This window comes from Centruroides sculpturatus, unplaced genomic scaffold, assembly GCF_000671375.1.
Source record: "Centruroides sculpturatus isolate CEXI.00-Female unplaced genomic scaffold, Cexi_2.0 scaffold903, whole genome shotgun sequence".
NCBI lineage: Eukaryota > Metazoa > Arthropoda > Arachnida > Scorpiones > Buthidae > Centruroides > Centruroides sculpturatus.
Window position 1 is genome coordinate 117,316 of NW_019385049.1, and position 17,830 is coordinate 135,145.

Genomic DNA, 17,830 nt, shown 5'->3' on the forward strand with positions numbered 1-17,830 from the left:
TTTTCTGGTTGCATCTTCTATTTCTGTTTTAAATTTTATCTCTTGTATATTATTAACTTGTTTGTTGATTTTTTCTATCTTTATTTCAGTTTCATTGTATATTATTAAAATATCATCCACGTATCGTTTATAAAATTTTATGCCTTTTATATTGCTAATTTTGTTATCTATATCTATCATTATTAATTCTGCTAATTTTGGTCCTATTACTGATCCCATGCTTATTCCACTAGTCTGTATATAAAAATCGTCATCAGCCTCAAAATAATTACTTCTGTATGCAAATTCTATTAAACTTATTTTATTTCATTTTTAACTTTAAGATTTTTTAATTTATCCTCTATTAGATTCCACGTTATTGACGGATACATATCTATAATGTCGAAACTTGCTATCGTCTAGGAGTTCATCTGTGTTTCTAATTGCAAATTGGGAGTTTTGGTATTGTTTAAGTTGTTGCTTTAGAAATATTTCCAATTTATATAGTGTTGAGTACTTAAAGTCTACTATTGGCCGAACTTTCTCTCCTATCTTATGAGTTATTAGTTGTATATTTAATTTTGGCGTGCAATCATTTCCTTCATTTAATATAAACCATTTCTCATTTCTATTAATTTCTCCTAGTTGTTCTAATTTTGTAATTTTTTTTTTTTAAGTTCTAAATATATAACTTCAATAGGGTTTATAGGAAGTTTTCTGAATTTTGTATTCTTTATTATCTCTTGTTTCTTATTTTTAACCCATTCTTGGGTAACTATTACAATTTGTTTGGATTTATCAGCTTTTATGATTTCTATTTCGTTTTCCTTTAAGAAATTATATAATTTTTTAATTTGATTTTTATATTGAAAGTAATTCTTATCTTTAATTATTGATTTCCTTCCTTCTTTATTTACATATTTTTTAATTTTATTACTTAATTTCATTTTCATACTTGAATCAATATCTGAAAGAATACTACATATTTTGATTAAATTCAGTAATATTAAATGTATGGTTAAATTCAGTTCCATTTATTTGGACCATTAAAGTCTAATCCTTTATTTAATATATCTTTGATGCTTGTTGGGATATCTATTCTTGTTTTGTTTAAAATAAGATTCTCTTTCCATTCCGTCAATTCCTCAATGGTGGGATATTGGAATTTTTTAACTAATCTTTTATATTTATTTACTTCATATCTTTGATTATTCTCTATCCTTCCATTTGTATTCTTTAATTCATCTGATGTATTCCTTGTCTTAAGTTTTTTTAAAGCACATTTTAATCTTCTAATCCTAATATATTTGTATTGTATTGCAGCTCTTAGAATTTTAAAATTAATGTAATCTCTATAAATAAATATAATCACATTTGACTGAAAGGAAACTTTTAAAAACATTAACATTACCAAGATCAATAGCTGAGGCTATACCGACGAGAGAAAGAGATTATATTAATTTTTAAATTCTAAGAGCTGCAATACAATACAAATATATTAGGATTAGAAGATAAAAATGTGCTATAAAAAACTTCAGACAAGGAATATATCAGATGAATTAAATAATACAAACGGAAGGATAGAGAATAATCAAAGATATGAAGTTTATGTGGGCAAGCTCTTCATCCTCAAGCAGCTAGGAGGTTGGGTACAAAAAAGTCCTATGTATAAGCATTATAATTGCTGAATTTTTGTACCTAGCAGGCTGGAAGACAGTAGGAGGGATAATATAAGACGGTTCAATGAATTTGTGAAACTATGTTTCACAAATTTTCAACAAAAAAAAAGGAAGATTCAATGGGTGATCTGTATACAAGTAAATCCAAGAAAGAGATCTTTTTACCTCTTTCTTCCTCTTTAGTAAACAAGATAGTCGGGAAAACGGCTGACAAGAATTGTATAAATTGTAGTAACTTGCCCTTCAAGTCATCCCAAGCTAGCAGCACATCATTCGCATACCACAGATATAGAAGCAGGTAATGTATACAAAGTGGGGATCAAATCACTACATTCTATGGCTCTCATAACTAATTCAGCTAAGATAGCCGAAAGAAATGAGTCCATAGGTACTCCCTGTTTCTGCAAATAAAAACTACCATTGAAGCAGAAATAGTTACTTTCATAAAAGAACTTCCCTTAAGCCCAGTATATGTGGTATGGAGTAACCATTTTCAATCAATAGTGTTTGTAAGCACAATTCCTCAAACTAACTAGAATGTGACACATTAAAGCAGAAGGTTAAGAATGAAACTGCTGCTTTACTGATAGTCATACATGTGCATGTCATGGAAAATGACATACCATAAAATAAATGTATGTATTGCTGTATATTACAATATTTATCATGCCATATTGTAATATTGTAAATGTAATGTTTGTAGTATGGCATGCAGATTGTACTTGTTGCTGCATACAAAGCAAGTGTTAGTTGGTGATCAGAAAGTATTGTATTAAGCTTTTTTTATGCTAATATGATAATACAGTGCCTATATAAGTTAGAAGTTATGTTTTTGGAAATTAGTTGGGCATTTTAGGATGATGATTTAAACATTATGATTAATTAAATTCAAAGAACCACTATATAATTCAAGAGTCAACTTATTTATCTCTGATTTAATGCTTTGGTATGACTTTTTTTTGTCTTATTGTCAGATCAAACATTTAATGAAATTGACACACAGAACAAATGAATAAAATCCAATAATAAGTTATGGATTCAAACATCAATTATGTTTGAACTGTAAAATGCTATTTAAAGATAAAATAAAACTAAAAGACTTATTGATAATATATCTAATAAATGAAATTGATCAAATGGATAATAGTTGTTAACAATGATTGATGTGAACAACATAGTCCAACACATGCATATTATATCTTTTGTCTCCACATTGTTTGTTGACCAACTGTCAAAAGCCACACCCATGGATCTAACAGTCCCACTTTTTATTCAACGTGGGTGATTATGGTGGCTATTGTCAATTTCTCAGTTGTCCATATTAAAGTTGGATATCATTATTCTTGTTTTTCCTTGTTGATCTTTTCTCCTATTGTTCACGATTAGCTCTTTGGCTAGAACTGTTTCAACCATCCTTTCTGGAAATTTTCTAAATATTCTTTCATTCTATCAACAAGTGTGTGGGGTTATGTGCTAACTATGTAACACTTTGTGTTTACTGTTTATCAAATTCAACTGGAATACTGTAAATGTCACTCGTCTGATCTTTCTGTGCAGGTTCCATTTGATTCTTGATCCTGTTATATACTATGGCATGACTGATTATGATCATCCTAACATTTCTTCCTTCAACCTAACTATTTTCACTGTTCATTCCCATTGCTTTGATGAATATTATATTTTGTGGCTCCTTATTTTTCTTTGTCATATGATACTCTTTTTGCACATACTTCACTAAGTTTCAGAATAGTTTAGATGGTAGGCAGTGAACTTTGTACTTACCTTGATACCTCTGATCCGATCATAACTTTCTATGCTTGATGAGTATACCAGAGCTCTCTGAACAAGTGATCTAAATGCCACAATTATATACTTGAATGGTTCTTGAGTTGAAGTGGATGTATGATGGAATATTAATTTATAAATCAATGTAATAAACTTGTCCCATTCTACATATATTAAGATATCCAAGTAGTTAACTTCCCATCTTCCCAATTGACCTCCAGCATCATTTCCACTGGATTATAGTTAATGTCTGTTATAAATTCTTCACATTGTTCTCCTTTTTATCATATTTTGAAGTCATCAATGTATCTGAACATCACTAGTATATCATGCCGGTATTGTCTTACTACCAGGACTTCTATGAAGTTTAAACAGAGCTCTGCAAACTTGGCTACAACAGTACAACAGGAATTCCTATTGGGGCATTCTCACGACTGGCTGTAGACACATACTTTGTGGACAAAATAAGATGAGTAAACTTCCGTATGCACCATTTTTGATATAATCTTGTGCCACTTTTCTTTGAAGGCTTCATAAAGCGTTTTAGTGATCAAATAGTATGTTGTCTCTTGCCTCAATAAAGGTTACAAAGTTTTGTAATGCAAATTTTGTAATTACATCTGCCTCTGGCAATACTTGAGCTGAATTTTGAAGATCTGCTTAAATTTTATGTATTATGTATGTGTCCAAAGAGTCTTCTAACATTAAGAAGAATTACTATTTCTTCTTAATGTCTTCATCTGGCTTATTTTCTCTACAACTGATGAATATAGTAAAACTTTGTTCTGAATGTCACCAGTTCTTATGTTTTGACAGAATTACTTTATTTGGAAGATGAGAATAAATATTTGACTGCACCATGTTTTATATAAATGTTGTTGGATCCTATCAGACCCCATTAAGGTCAAAATAAACATTTATTTTATAGGTATCCACTATAACTGGCAGTAACAGAACAACATATGTGGCCCTATAGTGCAGACAGTTACAAGTTGATGCTTATTTTTTGTGGATTTAGATTCCTTGATCTACTCTTATCAAACCTTACATCCAAGCTTCATCAGTGTGTAAACTCCTTAGTATTTTTCTGGGATATCATTCAAGTGCAGTTCAGCCATCTTTAAATTTGTTGCATCCCCATACATACACATACATATACTTCATTGTATGCTGAAAATGTTTGAATGGCATTTTTTTTATCTTGCTAGACTACATATAAGGTTAGTGAATTGTACAGTACTTATATATACTTTTTTTTTACTTGAAATATTCTAGCCGTAAACATTTTCTAATCTGCGATGAATCTCTCTCTCTGGTTTACTTCTGCTTGCAAAATTCTGATGTCTGCATGAACCTTAAACTTGGAATAATTTTTAATCATAGCTGCCATTTTGTTTGCTTGCTAAATGCAAACTAATGGATAGAGGACAAGAACACATGCACACTGCTACTACTGCTCTCCATCTTATGACTATATATGCTCATGACTTCACAGTCGCAAGCACAGCTAACATATAGTCAATACCTGTATCTTTAATATAAGACTGCTCGCAGAGATGATATAAATTTTAAGTCCATAATTAATTATAAATTTCAAAAATTAGTTAGCTTTTGCACGTAACCAATAATATATAATTTAAAGTATTTAATCAGTATTTGATTATACAGCATAAATTTAAAATTAGACTTTTAACTGTTCAAAGGTCACAGTTTACCAATGAGACGGAAGACTTTTTCTACCCTTACAGAAGTTGTAATGGAAGCATTGGAATCCAGTTTATTCCACTGATTAGTAGTGTCATTCTTTACTTATAATGATACTGTTTTTAGTTATGATTCCTCTAAAGCACTAATAAGCAATCTGTGGCCTGGACTCAGTGCATGTTGCTTATGAAGTCTAATATGTGGTTTCCAGTGCTTTTGTAATGCAATTTTATGAAAATAAGAGAGAGCAAGATGAGAATAGACTATATATTAATACTTTGTATTATTGGCATATATTTATTTTTAATATCTAGTGCACTGGTGGATATGGAGTATTATGGTACTCAGCAGGCTTTAAACCTGCAATTCTATAAGAAAAAAATGTACGTGGCCTGAATCCAGAAGAGGTTGTTCATCGTTGATCTAAAGTAAATTTATGTTTTCCTTTTTTTTTTAGACTTAAACAAATCATTTGTCAAGTTTTTAGGAAATTTAACTTGCCGCCAGATGTACCATTAAGAAGTTTGTTTCAATATTGTCCATTTATTAAGTCAGTTATTATCTTACATATTTGAAGAGCTTGCTTATATTGTTTTATACTGAATGGTCTATAACAAGTGCTTCAAATTATCAAGAATTTACAATGGCTTTTATAGTTTCCAATTCTATTGTTTAAATAACGAAGTTATCTAAATCCCACAATCATACTCCATATTCTTTCAAGCTAAGCTACTGTCTTTACATCCAGAGACAAAATTTACACCTGTATCTCTAGTATTAGTAGGACCTTGCACATATAGATTAGTTAAGTCATTGTCTTCTCATAGTTTAAGATTACCTGTATTTACATTCCTGTCATTATGTAGACTCCATTATAATGATAGGGATACATGGATGGTACTTGATAAAATCTGATATTTCTAGCATACTCCTCAATAAAGGAGGTACATACAATACCATGTTTTATATTGGGGCCATTACTATAGCTCACTGTAAATATATCAACAAACATAAAAGTGATATTAAAGCTTATACTGTATGGTATAAAAAGTGAGACTTATTGATTAAATATTTTAAATTTTGTATCATTGGTTTAAAACACAGAAGCCGGAAGCGAGATAAGGGGCTGTCCATAAATTACATCCACATTGGAAGGGAGGGAGGAGCTTACGACAAGTCAGACAAGGAGGAAGAGAGGGGTTGAACTTCAATGGACGTTCGTTTTATTTCATTAAATTTTACACAGTTTATGCATTTTATTATTCATAAAGTGATAAAGGTTTTGAGGGGAATTGACTTTTGCTGGATATTTGAAGAGGGGAGGAGGTTGCAGAATCTTGGACAAACTGGGACAATGGGGGAGGGAGAGTAAAACTTTCAAGAAAATTGCAGACAAATAATTTATGGACAGCCCCTAATTAATGATTATCTAGCACTTTAACACTTCTTCCAGCAATTATTTAAAAAAAAAAAAAAACAAATGTTTTTGGCTTCTTCTTTAGCTCTCTTCAGGTATACAAGCAGGAAAAGATTTGGAATGTCGTTAGCTGTGTTAAAATTCCATCAAACCTTTGGAAGCTCATTCGTAATTTTTTTTTCTGCTCGTATACCTGAAGAGGGCCGATGAAGAGGTCGAATACATTTGTCTTTTAAGAAAATAATTGCTGGAAGAAGCATTAAAGTGCTAGATAATTATTAATTATTGGTTTTGTTCATTGTCTAGCTAATTTAAGTAATTTATGTAGACCCAATGAGTTTATGCACCAATATATTTAATTAGCATTAATTATATCAGGAATGAATTTATTTGTCTTTTCAATTTTCATAAAGTTTTGTTTAAGGTCTGTGTTAAAATATTAATGAAAAATACATCATATTAAATTTACATAATTTTTTTTTTCTTTTTAAAGCTGCAACATCTAATGCATCAAAATTACAAAAACGAGATCATAATTCGAAAGGACCCCACGGTGGTACGTTGACACGATCGGCGTCTCCAGTTGCACCCAGTGAAAGTTCTACTGTTTCTGCAGGTTCCCATCAATCCTCAAAGAATCTTACTACACAGAAAAATTTTAAAGGATCAAATAGTACATTAGGTAAGAATTTGAATTTTATACAAAAGTTTTTATTTTTTATTTTTGTACATTTTCATTTGTAAAAGTTGATTTAAACTTGATTAAAATCGACTTTTGCAAATAAAAATGTGCTTTCACCACTTTAATCTATCATATGTGTATATACCGTATGTATGTATGTACAGTAATACCCCAAACTTATGCTACAGGTGGGACTGAGCGATAACCGCATAAGTCGGGGTATAATTTTACAATTTGTGTAAAATCCAAGTCGGTTGTATATAAGCTAATAAATGTTCTCATTAATCTTATCTCGTCTTTTGATTTGTTCATGGTTACAAGAAATCACCACATAGAGTCTCTCGAATCTCCATAGATATAACAAACACAGAAATAAATAACACAGAATAAATTGTAGCTTTGTGTCAATTCCGTGCGACACGTCTGAACATGTAAGCTGAACAATAGTGTGGGGGGGAGTGAGTAATCGAGAGTTGCGTGGTGCTCAAACAAAAAACGAATCGACGAAATTTGAAAATCGCGTAACTCTGGATAAGTTGGGGTATTACTGTATATACAATAACAATGAACAGTGCCAACTCAATGGTAACTTGAACCTCCTGAGGCAAAACTGATTTTGCACCACCATTTCCAGAGTGGTTGCCTGTAGAGAGCATTTCTAGCATTGGCATTCTTTATGAACAACTTTAGAATGCTTTTACAGGACTTTCATTGTATTTGGCTTGTTATTTTTATTTATTTGAATATTTTTGACTATGCATTTTGACACCCACTCATTCTGCCTTTTGAAGCAGTCACCTTGTTATAACCCATCAGTAGCCAAGTGGATAAAACCATCAAACACTGGTAGTTGGCTATGGTTTTATGCTTCACTACTGTGCTGACCATACGGAGTTTTCTGGGTTTTTTTTCATATTAGTAATGTCTAAATAGGGGCCAGTTTTCCGTAAAAGATCTCCCGGAAGTTCTTTTATGGAAAACTGGCCCCTATTTAGGTGTTACAACAATGTGATGCATGGGCATCTTGAGGCTGCATGCGATTTTTTTTTTTTTATATGGCCCACATACTGTCAAACTCCTTAGATATGTTTGTCGTAAATAACTTATTATGAGTCTGCATGTTTTGTGAACTAAAATCATAAGGATGTAAGAAAAAAATTTGAAGATTAATTATTCATAATCACATTTTCTTCACAAATGTACTTTTCTTTAAGTACAATTCATATAAAATTTAATGTTTGTCCCAATTTTACATTAAAACAGTATCATATAACATTTTTTTTTTTGTAGAAGAATTGCCCACACCTGATTTAAACTTATCAAGAGTGCCTATAAAAGCACGAAAAATTCAAGCCCATGCACTTGAGATTTGGGGGGTTTAACTTCTAATTTGGGAAGAATTTAAAAAATTAAATAAAGTAAAAAATCAAAATAAAACACCTAATATATATAGTATTTTAAATCAATAAACTATATTATAAAAATATTTTTAAAATCCCACCCTTTAAAAATCTTGTGCACAGACTTGATTATAGCAGTCGTTGATCTCGCTACATGTGTGTATTGACATTGAGTCTGTAGTATATTCTCAGAGATTCTTTGATCATACTCAGTTTATGTGAAATTTATTATATTTCGTAAATTATTTTCATATAACTGGTGATAACCAAATTTAAAATCTTAAACACCTACACATTTGAATTTATTTTTTTTTTTGGTTTTTATAACTTAGAATTAACTAATGACACTTAAAATGTTGTATCTAAGTGAAAATACTTTTTAAATAAAAATTTTCATGGATTACGTGCATCAATTTATAAACGTATTGAGACGACAAGGAACGCTACTTCAGTATTACAGGTGCTCTAGTAAGGCGAATTTTCAAAAGTCGTGTAGAGAATCGCAGTCTTTGACATTCAGGCAATTTCCCATCATTGTGTGTGCATATTTTTTTTTTTTCTTTGACAATGCTTTCATGAATTGGTATCTTACACCCCACTAACTTTATCTTTGTTTCAATGCGTCTCAGATTGAACCGTTTTTGCAAATGAGTCCAGCAAAATTCATCACATTTTAGCCTTTTTAAAGAAAATTTGCATCTCAAATTCCTAAGTATATTTATAACATTTAACTATAAACTGAATTAGAAAGCAAATGTTTGATTTTTAAAAATTTTAGTGTGGTTTACATAAATTCAAAAAATACACACCAATATCTTAAACTATTTTGAATAAGTAACTTTATATCTGATGAAGTAAATTCTTTTTTTATAGCTTCAATATCGTCAACTAGGATGAAACAGAACCCGTCTGCAATTAATACCAATAAAAAGAAACCGGTTCCAATAACGAATTCCCAGAAGAAGCCAAATATAAAACCGAGTAAGTTCTTACAAATGCATCGTATCGTTAAAGATGATATTTTTAAAGATTTTGTGATGTTATTTTTAGTAAACAAAACAAAAATTAACAAAGAATATTATGAATATTCTTATGAATCTTTGTTTCATTGCAACTTTTTATTTGGATACATTTAATGCCAAAACATTTATCAAAGATAGATACATCATTACAAACTTACATTGAATGCCCAAAAAAGATATGGAAATACTTTTCGCTAAGTATCAAGTTTTTAAATAATGTTTTGTCATTGACGCATTTTATGTTGGCAAAACAGTTTAATTCTATAGTATGGGGTTTCTTAAACTGTGGGTCGTGATCCTAAAAGGGGGTTTGCATAACTCTGAAAAATGTCGACGATGTCCCACGTCCTGCGGTATCAAATATTCGGCCAAGATTTAATTCTTTATCCATCTCATTAGTATGCAAATTTGCTTTTGTCTTTAATAAAATAACACATATATTAAAGAATTGTTTTATGATTTATCATCAGTAACCGATTTTATTTGCATAATATCGTCACAGTGTCGGGCTGCAATTTTTAATCATATTTTTTAATTTATTTAGTTTAAAATATATGCTCTCCACCTTCAAATTAGTTGTGTCGTGCCCCTGTCCATCATACTTTTCCTTTAGCAATCGAATCATACCGGTCACTTATCTAACTCCTTTCGGGGAAATTTTGAATAACATGACTTTTGGTTTGTGTTGGAAGTTTGAATATAGTTAATCAGGACGTCCTGCCTCTAAGCTTCCATATCTGGTCTCAGTTTTCATCTATCTTTTCCTCTTTACATTTTTATAGATTTTATGAGTAGAAGTTATTCTTTGTGTGCAAAAATCTGTCAGCAGATATATTAATAAATCTTCCATCTCTATTATGTCCTGCGTATACATATTAGTAAAGTTTAATATAGAATAATAATTGGTAACAATAATTGTCCATAGAATAGTCCACACAGTAGAGCATTTGGCACCATATTGATACACAAGATTCATGTCAAGCAAGTGGCGGCTTTCTGTGTAAAACATTTTAAGACAGTTGTAAGGTTATTTTTATATCAAAACTACATATATATGTATGTATTCTGTATGTATATGTATAAATATAGCGTTTTGTTTACAAATAATTACCAGTTCCAGAAACTTTCTGGAACTGGTAATTATTTGTAAACAGATCGCTATATTTTATAATTAATTAATGCTTGCGTAAACTTGTCGAGATTTATTTTATCGGGTAATTGCATCTAGTCCCATTGAACTTTTTTATTTTCAATTTAAAAAAGACATTAAAGGCATTTGCTGGCAGTCTATCAAGTGAAACGTTTTGCAGTGCGGCGGCTAGAATGAAAAAGCACTGATTTCTACCAGAAGAGATCGAAAGGGTGGAAATGTTGCACGGAAAATGCTTTAATACGGTATTTGCATTCTCGATCCTGTACTCTTGCATACTGAATATGGCATACTGATAATTGTAATGTCAAATTTTTCAGTGAAGATGTTGCAAGTTAAAGTTGCGGAAATATTAAATTTTATGCGTAAAAATGCGAGTAAATGAAAGTTCTGCTTATATTCTTTCTACTGCCAATGTCTAGAAATTACAAATGCCAGTCATTTATTCCAAAATGCATTTTTTTTTTACAAAAATGCAAAATTGTGTAGTTATTGGCTACGTGACAGGACAGAAAACCTGTAGGATTTTTTGCTACCGACAACAGAAAGTTATATTAATATTACCATTCAATGTTTCTGGAATAGCTTTTATAGAACACACATTAAAAAAGTTTGAAACGGCCAATTATTGCCAACAATACAGTTATTGTCTAGTGGTCAATATTCCAAATTTTCTTTTACTTAACCAATATATATTATACAAAGCAGAATTACTTTGTACACAGGATAGGATGGCACTATTTTTATTACTTATTTATCATTATATAATGAGTGACCGACTAAACATGTTCGAAGAGCCGTATTTAAAGGAGTTGGCAAGGATGATTGTTGATGATATGGTAATCTACAATACAATACAGCACTGTGACATAGTATTATAACAACTTGTACACCCATCTATCTGCATATAGTGCATTAATTCTACTTCAATGCTTACAGTAAAATGAATAAATTTGTTCAAAAAACATAAATGACACAATAGTTCAAGACAATACATAAATTTTCCCACCTCTTTCGAGTGTTTGGGAATCATTTTAGGAAGATTTAGCATAATGTACAGTACAAAGAATCTCCAATTGTAAAGGATAAAAATTGTTATTGTTTACATTAATAAAAAAGACAGTTAGCTTTGTTTTGCTGTTGTACGTGTCCAAAACTACTGCCTTCGGTAGCAATACAAAGGTGTAGACAATTGAGGGTTGTGCTGTCGGTGGCACGAGCATACCCGGACCATTCCATTTACATCTCATATTTGCTCCTTCGGTCGGTAAACGTTGCTCGGAGTGTTTGCGAGTATGAGGAATTATCATAGTTAACTACTGAGCAGCAGACTGTACGATGTTGGCTCTTTAAGAAGAGGGACATTTGTTTTAAATTAATTTTGTTTTTAGATGTTGCGGTGTATGGTTTTAATTTTGATGTAGAAAAGTGTGCAAATTATGAATTGATCGAAAAACATCTTGTTTAAAATTTATTTACTAATACAGGAGCACAACTGTGTGCTTCCAACTGACAAAATTAAATTATAAATACAATTGTTTGTATACATAACAAATACAAATAACAAATGTAGTTTGCATACATAATATTTGCTTCTAACTTTTATACCTAATTTTGTTTCACAGTGAATTTCAAAATGAAAATATTCTGTGTGTACACTAATAATCACAATTTGTCTGTGTGCATCCAGGGTTGATCATCTGCGAAAACATTAATCTATGTATATGGGTCCTATGCAGATTAACACCTCGCTATTTATTTTGGCCATGTTTCCGACCTGTCCATAAATTCGTAGACCCGTCAGAACCTTAGACGATTGCACGCTAAGTGTGCCGTAACGTTTTCATCCGTGTGGCTGGAGGAGGCACAATCCATACGGGCCTGGGGCCAGGTGACGAGAGATGGACCACCCAAGAAATTTTAAGATTTAGGGGTTAAAAATTAGTATTTTTTGACCCATTTGGATTATTCCAGAGAGATGCACCCACAGAGTTAAGTGAATGAAATCCACACCAGCTGCAGATTTGTTCCCACTAAGGCCAACTGCGTGGAGTTTGGCCACGTTCTCTTCACCTATCTAATGCTTAAATAGAGACTCCTTTTCCATAGAAAACCCTCTTAGGAGAGATGTTCCAAGTGTTCTATTGTCCGTCCAAACCCCTTTAGTGCTGCAGAAGGCAATCCTATTTATCTGGGCTCCACCCAACCTGCCTTCCTTGCCATTGCACCTAATTCTAACAAGCCTCTCGTTATCATCACCCTATTCTAATAAATTCAGATGAAATTCGTCTGAACTTGTTCTTCATTAACACCGAGCTTGAGTAAAAGATACTTTTAAACTTCCATTCGACAGATGGCGCTAAAGAATCAAAGCGCCATTTTCACCTCAGAAGCCGGCGCGCTTTTTATTAATTAACCCGTTTTACTCTACACCCGCCACCCATGCACCTGCAATGCACAACACCTGCCCGTCTTTTACCGATAACGCCACTCACGGACTGGGCCCTGCTGCATTATTTTTTTCAAATTCTAGGCATATAAAATAACTTCTTAAAATAATATTCAGAAGAGTGTATAGAGGGGCTCGTTTAGTCCATCCCTCTACAATCCTACTTACGTGTCTACCCTCATCCTTTTTTTTCGATTAACCATTACTAATGTCCTCCTCCTCCTCCATTTTGTTTACTCCACGGTGTGTTATCTATGGAGTAAACACGGGCGATCTGCCGAGGGGTAGGTGTCTCCCGGGAGGAGTTTCTACGGAAAACGGGACATATTTAGGTGCTAGACACGTGGAAAACCCCGGAAAACGCACGTGGCCCGTCGGTGAGGCGAGAATCCAAGGGTAGGTATGTACTGTACAATTAATTGTACAGTAACTATCCTTGATTGGTGGTAACTTATTTGGTAACACGCCTTTGACGTAATTACGAATCTCTTGTATTTTTTTTTAATACGAGAAGCTCGGGCGGAGGGAATGCCGAAAATCATTATTCAGCCGTCGATCGGGCGGTTTGTACGACGTCACTTACTAATTATTACGCAGAATTTCGCGAAATTATTCTGGCGTTTTTCGTAGTGGGCGTCTCAGACGAGGGCGGGAATTTCCCCGTATAATTACTGTGTTTTTGATTCCCAATTTCACGTACGGACAGACCTGAGACGATTTCTATCATTTGGCCAAATTCGGGGTGTAAAAAAAAAAAATACGAGTCAAAGATTCGCCCCATCCGTGCCCCGTCCCTTCGTATTTGGTAGACGTGGTCTCTCGGATTTCGGTTGGAGACGGACGGCGTGACGTGGAGGGTGTTACGCCACTCTCCCGCGGTAATTAGGTTTTGGTAGGAACCTCCGTCGATCTATAAACGGCGCGCGTTATATTCGGATATTAGACTTGGATACGAGGCGTTCCGGGCCGCGACCTCGTCCCATTTACTCGCCGGAGGATCCCTCTATTAATAGTAAAAAAACGGGGACGGAGGTAAACATCGACGGCGGACGGCCCCTTCCCTCCGTTTCTCGTGTCCGGACAGTCCCCCCCAGGCGTTTGGGGCCCGCTTGTGAAGAGGCCGATCCATTTACTGGCGTAAGTCCGTCGGGCCCGCCCCCGGCCGAGACGGAGGACACGGTTTCCGATGCTCTCCTTCGCCCCGTCCCGAAATTTTCGTCGGAATGGCCGAAGCGAATATTCCCGCCAAATTCTCCGAAAATAATTCCCGCCACTAATTATAGATTCTTATTTGGGAACGGAGCGCGTCGCAGCCAACTGTCGGCTATTTACGGCATGTGCGACGCTTCCTCCCTCCGACCTTTCCGCCGACGGATCTGATTTTTGAGTTCTACGCCTCCGCTCGGCGGCGTCATCGGAACGGTCGGGCCCGTCTCCCGCCCGCCGGCGCCGTCCCGAGCGCGCGCGCGCGCGTCGGGCCTCCTCGGCGCGCCTCGTCCTTCCGTCGCCGCTCCTCTTCCCGAACAAAAGGGTTAAATATAAACACCTCCGGGCCACCAAGGTCGTTGCACCGACACCACCGGTCGCCGCTCTCGTCTTCCGTATATATCCGGTTCCGTCGCACCTCCGCTTCGCCTCGGCCGCCGCCTTCTCCGTCGACCGCTTCGCGCCGCGGAAGCGGAATCGGGACGAGCGGCCGCCTCTCGTCCCGACCGGGGGTCGAATCGTGCGCGCGGGACCGACGCGTCTCACGTTCGAACCCGGTCGGACCGGTTCCCGCCGGCGGAAGACGCCGAACGACGACGACGAAGCGAAGGCCGACTGGCAACGTCGACCACTCGATAGGCAGTCGCGACGCGGAGACGAGATGCGAGTCAAGTGGAGTCGCGATCTGGACGTTCCCGCCGCCCGGCGCGATCCCCCCGAGGCGGCCGGAGGGCACCGGAAACGGAGGGGCCTCCTGCGGATCTTCTCGTTCCTGGATCGGAAGGGCGGCGGACGGAACGGCGACGACGCCGAAGAGGAGGAGGAAGAAGAGGAAGAATCGTCCCCGTCCGGATCGGCGGATTCGGCCCGCGGGCCCCCCGACGGCCGGAAGTCGCCGCCGGAAGCGGCGGACGAGGGGAAGAAGCGGCGTCGACGTCCCACCCTCTTCCGCCGCCGCTCTTCTCGGAAGATCGGATCCGAAGGAAAGACTGTTCTAGACGATTCCCAGGCGAAGAGGGAGGAAGACGAGCGGAAGGAGGAGGCCGGGCCCCACTCTCTTTCCCTCCCCCGGTCAGCCGAAACCCGGAGGTCGGATCGCGGCGTCCCGCCGAAGGACGAGCCGTCGGTCCTTCCGGTCCCTCCGGCGTCCGAAGGAGATCGGTCGAAAGGCCTTCCGTCCAGTTCCGGGGTTGAGGCGGAACGGCGGTCGGAGGACCCGACCGTCCCCCTACCCGCCGACGGAGAGGCCCTCCGGAGGACGGCGGGCCCGGAGCCCGAAAGGGTCGGAGGGGCGGGAAGAGAGTTGGTTTCCAACGGCTGTGGGGAAGAGGAAATCCTTCGACGATCCTTCCTGTTTCGGGGTGGACTTCCACCCGTGGGAAGGAGAGGAATCGGTGATCTCTCCCGGCCCCCGGGCTCGGGGGGTTGGAGCCCCACACTCCGGAAGCGGGAGGAGGAAGGCCCGGAAAGAGAAACCGTTCGGATTCCGCCCTGGGACGACTGGACGGCTTCGGGTCCCAAACGTAAGGAGCTTTTTGTATTTCGTTTTCGGCGGAAAGACGGGACCGACGGCCGCGGTCGAACCGGAAGCCGAGTCTACTTCCGTCGGTCGTTCCGACCGGAATTTCCGTTAGGAGCGCGGGCGACGGCGCGAGACGAAAATCCGTTACAATCGGACGATTTATCGATTTTGTTAACTTTGCGCTCGAGTCTTTCGAAGCTTCGAAGGTAAAACAACGCGTTTTTCGAGAACGTACGAGACCCTTTACTGATCGAGTGGGCACTCGTGACGTTTAGAATCGAACGTGCGAACTTTGCGACGACGTTTCCAATGATAAACTTTATTCCAACGGAGAGAGGGTTCTAAAAGACGTTCCGACGTACTCTATCGTAAAACAAAACAACCGGTGTAAAACCACGTCTTTACCACACTGGAGATATTTTTACACTTATTGGGTTTGACTGACGTCCGGGAGGTGGGCGGATGGCTTTTTTATGTGACGCCTCCTCCTTTAAACCACGTAGAAAACGGTTGGCTTGGATAGAGGAGTGCGGAAAGGAAACTTGGTCCTGCCAAATCTTTTACTACCGGGAGGAAACCGTAGACTGGAATAGTCAGAAGCTGAGCTGGTTCTTACTAGTGTCTGGAGCCTCTGCCGCCATAATTAAAGGAGGTGGAGTGGGATCCAGAGATTTCTCCTGGGCCTAACAAAACCCCAAAAATTAACCTTATTTTTACTAATTGTTAAGAGTATTAATAAACAAAATCCACCAGTATTTGGTGCATTCCTTTGTATTAAAAATCCAAAATTCATCTCCGTCGATTTGAGAACTTGCCTTTTTCTCCCTTTGCCATTTATTGTTTTAACTTCGCGGTCGTGTCGACCCGTCCTCCTCCAAAATCGAAGAAAGCCGGGGCAGCCCGGGTCTTCTTTGCCCGTCGGGGCCAATAATGGTATTTTGTGATTACTTGTACTTGGGTCGTGCAAATGTCTTTTCGAAAACTCCAACGATAACCGTTACGTATATCCTTTGGCTTTGCAGCAGACAAAACCGAGGACGTTATCAGAACTAATAGTAAAAATGTATAAATTGCAATATTTGTTTTAAAAATATATGGTTGGTTCTACAATTTATATAAAAGCCAATACTTTGTTTGCAAAAGGGAGATGCGAAAAGCTCGCTATTTCCAGTGATTCCCGGATTGCTTGAAAATTTGTAAAATACGACCCGTACGTCGGGTACGATATACAATTGTCGACTGACAAATTTCCCTAAAGTACTTTGTAGATTCTCACGTAGAATTTTTTTGTTTGCAGTGGTCAAGCAGCCTCCGTCGTCCTACTCCAGCAGAACCAATGCCCAGATTAACAAACAGCAGCAGCAGCAGCAACAACAACAACAACCAGTGTGGACAACCAGGGTTGAGTTGGCCAAAGAGATCCGGCGTCTGGGAACTCTGTGCGAGTCCAGGACGAAGGAACTGACTCGCCTGAAAATGCAGCTGAGACACGCCTCTCTCGGATTTGACGCCGTGGCGGTCCTCTTTCGATACCTGACCGAAGAGGTGAGTCTCTTCCTCCCGAATCTTATATACCGAAGGAGCGGATGGAATTTCGTTTTGAAACGGCACGGTTAAAGTTAATGAGAATTATTTTGACGACCGGCCCATCCAACCTAATTCGAAAATCTCTTCGCCCCGTAAACTATGTGTAATTTGTTGGCAAAAAATAGTATATGATTGAAAATAACTTTCTAGCTTTCTTATGGTTCAGTTGCCACTGAGTGACATTGTTTGCTTGTCCTCCCTTGGAGCCTATTTGCATGCTTACAGTAAAAATAGTCCTAATTTGAGGA

At 37.1% G+C, this 17,830-nt stretch overlaps 1 protein-coding gene across 2 annotated transcripts in view; it reads left to right on the forward strand.

Annotated features, from left to right (window-relative positions):
• Positions 1–17,830, forward strand: part of LOC111633926 (restin homolog) — a 101,202-nt gene that overhangs the window by 68,956 nt on the left and 14,416 nt on the right. For both annotated transcript variants that reach the window (XM_023378583.1, XM_023378582.1), the window contains exons 4-6: positions 7,058–7,246; positions 9,520–9,627; positions 17,293–17,540. In XM_023378583.1, the coding sequence (XP_023234351.1) occupies positions 7,058–7,246; positions 9,520–9,627; positions 17,293–17,540 (545 nt within the window). The remainder of the gene's footprint in view (positions 1–7,057; positions 7,247–9,519; positions 9,628–17,292; positions 17,541–17,830) is intronic.